Genomic DNA, 9,690 nt, shown 5'->3' on the forward strand with positions numbered 1-9,690 from the left:
GCTTTGGATACCTCCCCTTTCCAGTCAACCTTGAAAGACCTACCTGTGAGATAGGACTCAAACCAGTGGGGTTCCTGTGATGCCCAGTGATGAGAGGGTGAGGGGGTGGGATCTAGAGGACAGGTGGTGGGATGGCTGGAGAGAAGTACTGTCTGTGAGTAACATCCAGTGAGAAATAATGGCTGGACTGTGATTGTTTGATGTGTATTGAGTATTAGTTTTAGATGACGCATGTTACCATGCAGCACATTTTCAGTTATTCTTATACTATATACAGTATCTAACATTTGTGAACAGTGTTTTGAACGGTTTTAGAACTCATTATTTTGTATTGTATAAGTTAAATATGATTAAGTTCTTCAATGTCTTGTGAATCAATGTAAACCATCTGCAGTGTGTCTTTCCTCAGGTAGGGGGAGACACACAGCCTATGTATTTCCAGCTAACAAGCTTCAAAAGCATTAACAGCGGTCATATTTTGTCAATAAATGATTAATATAGAATAATACATTGTATTGATATAATGATGGGTTTTCACACTTTTCTCTTTTTAATTAATTATCTTCCCTAATAGAGGACATAGAAATGTCCAAAATGTGTTACACAGTTTTTACTGACATCAGGAAGTGTAACTTAAGCCAGATGGCACTCTTTCTCAGTGTTTAGTTTAGTCCTGAGTCAGAGGAAGTCACACTATAAAAACCCTTACGAACAGCCCTCTTGCGCACAGAGAGCTGCTCATTACTGATAAAGAGCTGAAGAAAGAGGAAGTAACTAAAGCAGACAGATGTAGAGACAGAGAGATTCAGCAGAAAGAAGACTGAACTCAACTCACAATGAAGATCCTCCTCATCTTCTTCACTTTCTACCTGATCTCAGGTCAGAGCTTTTCTCTTTCATCACTGCAGTAATGATGCTGTTTTCTGTTCATGAGGTTTCTGATCACAGTATCAATCTGATTGACAGGTGCAGTGAGATGCTTTAGCGTCACTGGATATTCTGGAGGAAGTCTTCTTGTTGATTCACGGAAACTTTGGTATAGTTACTCTGCTAAATATGTGGTTAAACATGACCCATGGAGAACCATAATAAATTACAAGAAACACAATGAATGGATTAGTGAAGGAAGATTTGTTCTTTTTTGCAACAAATATGGAAACCTCATGATCTTCATCAGAGAACTGAACACACACGATGCTGGAAAATACAGAATCAGGGTTCTTGATAAGTGGTATATAGATATAACTTTGAATGTATATAAAGGTAAGCAATTCAAGCGTGTAATGAAACTACTCATTTTAAATGTATGGATAATTGTAAAGTATATTTCTTTATTATGTGAATGACAGATTCATGTTGTAAAGTGTCAAAGAGAGTGGTGGTGAATAGTGGAGAAACTGCCGCCTTCAGCTGTGAATATTCACAGAATCATATTAATGATGCAAAAGTCATATTCAAAGAGCGACACAACTCCATTGAAGAGTTGATACACGCCACTGGCACATTGAATACGGAAGGACGATTCAGTGTTTCTGATGACAGATATAAATTCTTCAGTGTGAGAATTACAGCTGTGACACCAGATGATGGAGGAGTTTATTTATGTGGAGTTTGGATCAACAGACACTTCTACTCCATTAGTGCTAAAGTTCATCTTCACATTATGGGTGAGTAGAACAAACTCTGTGTCATCAAGAATAAGTTAATATAGCAGTATTTGCTATTTCAATATTTGCTAGAGTGTATATTCGATAAAGATACTGATTCAGTCAGATATTTGTGATTGACAGCTAAAGTGGGCGTGTCTAGAGTGACTGGCCACTCAGGAGGTCGTATGATGATCAAGTGTGAACATCCTCAATACAAAACCAGGCCAAAATACATCTGTAAAGAGTCAGATGGATGTTCAGAGAGGAAGAATCCAGGAGTTCAGGATAAATGGATGGAGAATGGAGATGTTTCTTTATATGACGACACCAGAGCAGGAGTCTTGATGGTGTTTTTTAGAGAGCTGAAAGCTGCAGATGCAGGAACATACAGGTGTGGAGTGAATGTGTCTTACTATACTGAGAGCTTCACTGAACTTCAGCTGCACGTCACACACGGTAAGGAACCACAAACACTTTAGCTGGCATGTTTTAAGTGTCTGATCTGATTTTTTAAAATTGTTTTATTTTATAGATGCAAAATATCCAAAGAGTGTGACTGAATCTGCTCATCTTGGTGAAGAAGTCAACATCACCTGTCAGATCCCAGAGGAACATAAAGTTCATTTCTGCAAAGAGGATGATAATCACATCTGCCAAACCATCAGCACATATACAGTGACACAAATGAGTGGTTCATCTGAGAGAAATGAAGAGAGAGTTTTTACAGTGAGCATCAGTAATGTGAGCGTGAGAGATGCTGGAGTTTACTGGTGTGGAGCAGAAACCAGAGACACACATTTGACTTTCATCTCCCTGACCACCAAAATTCAGCTCAACCTCACCAGTGAGTGAATTCAGAGGATTTCATTGTAGTAAATGCAGTCTATTCAGAATCATGTGTTAAATGTCTTTGTTTGTGTGTTTGCAGTGTCTCCAGTAGTGAGACGTGAAGGAGAATCTGCTGAGATCATCTGCCCTTATGATTCAATCTATAAATCAAAGTCAAAGTCTCTCTGTAAGGGGAAGTGCTCCACTAGAGATAGAAATACTCTCAATGAGACTGTGAGAGAAGAGAAAGAGACCAAGACTGACAGATTGACTCTGAATGATGACGTCACTGCAAGTGTCTTCACTGGGACCTTCACTGGACTGACAGCAGAGGATGCTGGGAAATACTGGTGTGCAGTGACATTAGAGAGCGACGTGAATTATCTTTACACTCATCTGATCGTCATCATGAACAAGGGTGAGGAAGGTTTATTCATCTGAATATGTCAAACTACACAGTAAAATCCCCAGAGTTAAATTAACACTGCTCAGAGAACATTTGGTCCCACTCTACAGAGTGTTAAAGTAACACTGAATCAGTGTTAAAGTTAATGAGATAATTGAGAGATTAATTAAGTGATGATTGGCCATTAGTGATGAAAACCTGATGATAATGAGTAGAATCACTGAAGGAAAGAGAAAAAGAAAAACACAAGAACTACGACTGACTATAAAAAAGACATTAAATCTCTGAAGATCTCAGCAGAGGAGGATTAAACAACTCCACAAACAGCATTACCAGCTTCACACATTACTAACCAGACTGACTTTATTTCTGTCAGACGTCTCTTATTGAGAATTAACAAATGTTTTGTTTGATTTTGTTGTGAAAATTGTTAGTTTTTAATGTGACCATCATGGTGATCAGTGTTTTCTTTAGTTGGGCAGTTTGATGACTTTTTAACATTAGTGTTTCTCTGGCTGCTGTAACTGAGTTTGCTATAGCAAGAGTAAACACAATCAGATGCTGTCGGCTGCTCGATGATGAGAATATGATCATAGTATAATGATTTAATTCATTGATTTTATGACTGAGTATGAGCAATATACTATTCACTTTTTTTATTGTGATTTTAGAAAAGATCCAACACTGTTTTAATCAGAAAAGCTGAATAAGTTTTGCAACCGATTGTACACTAATCGTTTCTAACTCCTGCGAGATGAACTCACACACAGACATCAAGAATCTGCCTATGAATCTCAACAATGGTGACATGCTTCATGCCACAATGCATTCTGGGAGCCATAGATGAGTTTTGCGTGATGCACCCAGAATGCATTGTGGCATGAAGCATGTCACCATTGTTGAGATTCATAGGCAGATTCTTGATCTCTGTGTGTGAGTAAAACTCGCAGGAGTTAGAAGTGCTTATTGTGTGATGTGTTATTAAACCGCAGTACAAATCTTACGTAAAATTTTTTTGATAATTGTTTAGTTTCTCTGATGATAACATTGCTGGATCTTCTGCCATAGAATCACAATGCTCCTATAATCAATGACTTTCAGGGGATCAGCAAATTAGGCACTATATGATGATAACAACTGTATCATAAACAACAAGCGTCAAGATTTTCTTGCCATTTTCACCGTAACGAACAGTTAGAGCAGCCAGAGAAAAACTTATGTTGGCAAGTCAAGGGTCAAGAGCCCAATTAAAGCAAACACTAATCACAATAATGGTAACTTCAAACAACTTTAATTTTCAATAAAACATCAACATCTAAACCTCAATAAGAGCTTCTGTAGTCATCTGATAGAAATACAGTCTGTCTGGTTAGTAATGTGTGAAGCTGGTAATGCTGTTTGTGGAGTTGTTTAATCCTCCTCTCCTGAGATCTTCAGAGATTGAATGTCTTTTTAATAGTCAGTCGTAGTTCTTGTGTTTTTCTTTTTCTCTTTCCTTCAGTGATTCTTCTCATTATCATCAGGTGTTCACCACTAATGGTCAATTATCACTTAATTAATCTCTTAATTATCTCATTAACTTTAACACTGATTCAGTGTTACTTTAACACTCTGTAGAGTGGGACCAAATGTTCTCTGAGCAGAGTTAATTTAACTCTGGGGATTTTACTGTGTATGGCTGTGAATTGATGTTCTTATATTTCTCATCATTTCCAGAGCTGAACTTGACTAAGTATGAAGGAGACGACATGTCAATCCAGTGCAAACATCAGGATGAACATCAGAAATGCTTCTGCAAAGCACATGAACCCTCCATGTGTGTGAAGGATGGAGTTTCACTGGAGACGATCAGAGATGATCGATTGTCTTTCAGTGATGAAGCATCTACTGGAGTCTTTACTGTAAACATCACTGATCTGAGAGAAGAGGATTCTGGGATATACTGGTGTGGATCTCACATCATCACTAAAGTCAACCTCACTGTAAATATGGGTATGTCCCTGATCTTTATTTGAAGATTTATACTAATAATATAGGTTTTTATGACTTTGTTCACTAGTTTTGATAGTTAATTATATCTTATGTACCTTCACATATACACCGATCATAACATTATTGGAAGAATCGGTTTTGGTGCTAAGACAAAAGCTGAGATACACACCTCAGCAATTGAACAATAAAAGTCACTAATCTTGAGAGAAGATCTCACAGAAACTGTGACAACACCCTGACAAACATTCCTCCCCCCTCCCCATTTTGCCCTCTCCTTGCCATGTTTTCAAGTCACCAAATGCAGATATACCAGTGATGATGTATTTTGTAAATCTATTGTTTTATCCCTTTCATGTTTGATGTCTTTTTAAAGGTCTCAGTGCGAATGGTAAAATGGTCTCAGTTTCACTGCAGTCACTGATAGTATTAGAAAGATTCGAAAACTAATGAGAATTCAGTTCTCCTTTGAGTAGTCTCTTCAAAGATATCTGATCCACTTCCCCAAAACCAGGTGGGGGTGTTGCAAATATTTACAGCCCTTTTGTTCTAGTTGGAGTATTTAAGGCTGGATGATCTAACTCTCTGGGGGAATATTCTGTAGTCAGAACCCCCGTGCAAACTGCATGTAGATGTGCCAGACATGATGACTCTTTTAAATTATTTTCATATTGCTTTGCAATTGTGTTTTATGTTTTTACGCTGATCAGTTGTGTACCATGGATTCTTGTTTACTTATTTACTTTTCCGGTCTGGCCAAAATAAATGTTAATCTTGATTTATTCTGTATCTTTCTGAAATCATAATTTTATTCATGTCCATGCGGGGTAAGACCATACTAGGAACTCCATAGCGGGAGCATTGAGCCATGCATGAGGGAAAACCTGATTTCTGACTGCCACTGTTATTATAAGTTGCAGTTTCCGTGACTATCACTAAAATTACACATTTTATTATGAGTGCACATGTGTGACTCACTTAGAGGTTAGATAGTTCACCCTGCAATCCTCTGTAATATCAGAACTGACTAATCTGTGTCCGTTGGGCAAGCGAAATCCGGAAGCTTAGCCTATTTGAGACTCCGGGTCCCATGGAGGATATTAATATTTGAAAATAAGTGATACTACGAAAAATCAACGATCTAAATTAAATCGCAACTAATCTTCAAATCAGCTGATAAACTCTAAATGTAACACACTTTATGGAGTCAGATAGAATTGGAGTCAGATAAAATTATTAATGGAGTCAGATTTAAATTGAGATATCAATAAATTAAGAGAACTTCACCAAAATGCTGAAAAGGCTTACACGCAGAATTCCTTTTGACTAAGTCATGGAAATTTACATTATGACCACTGACAGATGAATTCTATAGCACTGATGATCTCTTCATCACGGCACCTGTTAGTGGGTGGGATATATTAGGCAGCAAGTGAACATGTTGTCCTCAGAGTTGATGTGTTAGAAGCAGGAAAAATGGGCAAGTGTAAGGATTTGAGCGAGTTTGACAAGGGCCAAATTGTGATGCTAGACGACTGGGTCAGAGCATCTCCAAAACTGCAGCTCTTGTGGGGTGTTCCCGGTCTGCAGTGGTCAGTCTCTATCAAAAGTGCTCCAAGGAAGGAACAGTGGTGAACCGGCCACAGGGTCATGGGTGGCCAAGGCTCATTGATGCACGTGGGGAGCGAAGGCTGGCCCGTGTGGTCCGATCATACAGACGAGCTACTGGAGCTCAAATTGCTCAAGAAGTTAATGCTGGTTCTGATAGAAAGGTGTCAGAATACACAGAGCATCTCAGTTTGTTGTCTATGGGGCGGCACAGCCGCTGACCAGTCAGGGTGCCCATGCTGACCCCTGTCCACCGCCCAAAGCACCAACAGTGGCACGTGAGCATCAGAACTGGACCACGGAGCAATGGAAGAAGGTGGCCTGGTCTGATGAATCACGTGTTCTTCTACATCACGTGGATGGCCCGGTGCGTGTACGTGGCTTAACGTGGATAATTTTGTAATGATGTTGTAATGTACACTCACCTAAAGGATTATTAGGAACACCTGTTCAATTTCTCATTAATGTAATTATCTAATCAACCAATCACATGGCAGTTGCTTCAGTGCATTTAGGGGTGTGGTCCTGGTCAAGACAATCTCCTGAACTCCAAACTGAATGTCAGAATGGGAAAGAAAGGGGATTTAAGCAATTTTGAGTGTGGCATGGTTGTTGGTGCCAGACGGGCCGGTCTGAGTATTTCACAATCTGCTCAGTTACTGGGATTTTCACGCACAACCATTTCTAGGGTTTACAAAGAATGGTGTGAAAAGGGAAAGACATCCAGTATGCGGCAGTCCTGTGGGTGAAAATGCCTTGTTGATGCTAGAGGTCAGAGAAGAATGGGCCGACTGATTCAAGCTGATAGAAGAGCAACTTTGACTGAAATAACCACTCGTTACAACCGAGGTCTGCAGCAAAGCATTTGTGAAGCCACAACATGCACAACCTTGAGGCGGATGGGCTACAACAGCAGAAGACCCCACCGGGTACCACTCATCTCCACTACAAATAGGAAAAAGAGGCTTCACGCACTAGTCTGAGTGTTCTCGCTAGTTTCTCTGTGGATTTCCTTTAACAGCTGATACACGGGGAACTAAGCACAGATCATTTACAGCATTCTATTTCCATCGTGTTCTCATTATAATGCTATGTAGGCTATGACAGATTGGCGCTGCACATCTTGCACTAACCATTCAATGATCACAGTGATTCCGACATCACTGCAGTGCACGCCTCAGTTTCACTTTATTTTGCCGCGGTCTGGAGGCGTGCTGTATAACGCTAACCAATCAGACCTCAGGTACCGCGCAAAACGATGCAATAACCATTAAAAAAGAGACACTTTTTTTTTTTTCAGGGCGATCATCGTTCTCATGATCGATGATCGCTGTCACGTTCGAGTACTCGATTACTTGACCACTGTTGCCCATCCCTAGCCTTGACCAGGTTGAGTAGCACCGGTTGCATTTGGTGCCGTGACCCGGATGGGAGTGAGATTTGGGGGGTTCAGCAATGGAGGCAAGCTAGTAAGAGCTGTGTGTGTAAACCTCACTCCCCTGATCTCAAGAGCCGTTAGAGACTGCAGTCTTTAGGGTCCTTGTCAGCACACCCACCTCCCATGCCAGAGACGCTGGTTTTCGACCCCACTCAGAGCGGGTTCAGTTGGACCGGCTACATATATTTGCCATGAATGTTGCATATTAACTCTCTCTGTATTGTTAAATACATGTGAATACATCCCTGTTTCACCCTAATGTGTTTGTGTGTTTTCAGATTTCTTCTTGATCAACATTATTTCAATGTGTTCGACTCTGCTGCTGATTGGAGGATACACTGTGATTGAGTGTTTATTATGATGACACACACACACACACACACACACACACTTATTTATGAAGCAGAGTATAACTATTAAAGCCTAACCCAACCCCTGAAATAAGGGGATGTTTATGAAGTCTTTTTACCAAATGAGGGCCTTTTAAAATGTCTTCACAGGAGTTTTTGTCAGATCATCTCACTGTTGTTCAGATCTTAAGGACGAGACACTGGAGCAGTGAGTCTGTCTTCATGCACTGAAGTTCTTGTGTTTCTCATTTGTAAGTTTCATTCTGCAAATCATGTTTTTCTCGTTTAATCTCAGATCGCACGTTCATGAGCAGATTCAGGAGTAGATCTGCTTTATTCCTCTACTCCCACAATCCCCTCTGATGGCTTCACATGGCGATCTGTGAATGTGTGATTTATAGACCAACACTTTGTTTGACAAGGCCTTGATTTTAACCGTTATTATTAGTATTGCCAGTGTTTTTTATTATTAAAAGTGTTTCAAAATGTAAAAAAAGGCCTTTTGTCATGAGGCATTTCACTGTGGTGTTTGTGTTTGCGTAATGAACAGGTTATTTTCCGACCATCTCAAAGCCACAGAAAGCTGGTGATGGTTCAGGCTCTAATTTTAGCTCTTTTCTATGAACATTAAACAGACGTGTTCAGGAAACCCACAGAGAGACACACGAGACTGAACAGAGAGACAGAAGACGAACAGAGGACAATATAAGAGCTGATCGTTCAGTAATTTACATTCAACATTATTAAAGGCTGAAAAACGTATGATCTTCAAGTTATCCATGTGTGATTTAAAAACCATACTTTTAACAACTGATCAATTTAAATAAATTCAATGAACTCACAGATCAATGGCAGAATATCCTATAAATGTTGAAAGATTGGAAACCAAGTTCACTGTAAATCATAACTCGTCCATTATAATTGATGTGTTTAGTATATTGAGTTTAACACATTACACAGATTCTTCATGGTCTAGAGGTGGTGTGAGCTGGTTTGCAGTGCTGAAGGGGTTTGCAGGTTTATTCATTCTGTGGTTAGTGAGCTAAAAGGAAACGGCTTCTCTTGTGGTTTTCTTTTGCTCTTGCTCTCTATATTCTTTTAGTCAAACTAAGAAGCCCTTCAGCTCCTGCAGGTGTGATACCAACAGGAAACAGTTTATTCAGCAACGATGGACACTTTTTTTAACACTCCATATAATGCTCTGAATTTATATTTTTGGAGATGTAGATGTTATGATGCTTCTGTTGAATGTGTAATGGTTAGTTTTTACAGTATCAAAGGGAAGCTCAGAATTATTTCAGCTAGAAAGTCTAACTAACGGCAATCATGTATCTGTGTGTGTTATGAAATGTCTTCTTGGTGTTCAGGCGCTAAAAATCCTGTCAGCACGACTCACCTCTCACTGCAGGATTCATTCACTGG

General features: G+C 39.6%; 1 protein-coding gene across 1 annotated transcript; it reads left to right on the top strand.

Annotated features, from left to right (window-relative positions):
- The first annotated feature begins 736 nt into the window (after positions 1 to 736).
- Positions 737 to 8,757, top strand: LOC307123576 (polymeric immunoglobulin receptor-like). Its single transcript, XM_079812134.1, has 10 exons — positions 737 to 879; positions 967 to 1,263; positions 1,350 to 1,667; positions 1,791 to 2,105; positions 2,182 to 2,493; positions 2,578 to 2,895; positions 4,600 to 4,875; positions 8,197 to 8,258; positions 8,419 to 8,476; positions 8,564 to 8,757. Exons 1-10 carry the CDS (start codon positions 837 to 839, stop codon positions 8,629 to 8,631), a joined length of 2,067 nt encoding a protein of 688 aa, XP_079668260.1. The 5' UTR covers positions 737 to 836; the 3' UTR covers positions 8,632 to 8,757.
- The last annotated feature ends 933 nt before the right edge of the window (positions 8,758 to 9,690 follow it).

Source organism: Gobio gobio (assembly GCF_949357685.1).
Source record: "Gobio gobio genome assembly, chromosome: 3".
Taxonomy (NCBI): domain Eukaryota; kingdom Metazoa; phylum Chordata; class Actinopteri; order Cypriniformes; family Gobionidae; genus Gobio; species Gobio gobio.

Coding starts and splice junctions, on each gene's coding strand:
- LOC307123576 (XM_079812134.1), top strand. CDS start 837: ATGAAGATCCTCCTCATCTTCTTCACTTTCTACCTGATCTCAG. Junction 880..966: donor CACTTTCTACCTGATCTCAG/GTCAGAGCTTTT, acceptor TCTGATTGACAG/GTGCAGTGAGATGCTTTAGC. Junction 2,494..2,577: donor AATTCAGCTCAACCTCACCA/GTGAGTGAATTC, acceptor GTGTGTTTGCAG/TGTCTCCAGTAGTGAGACGT.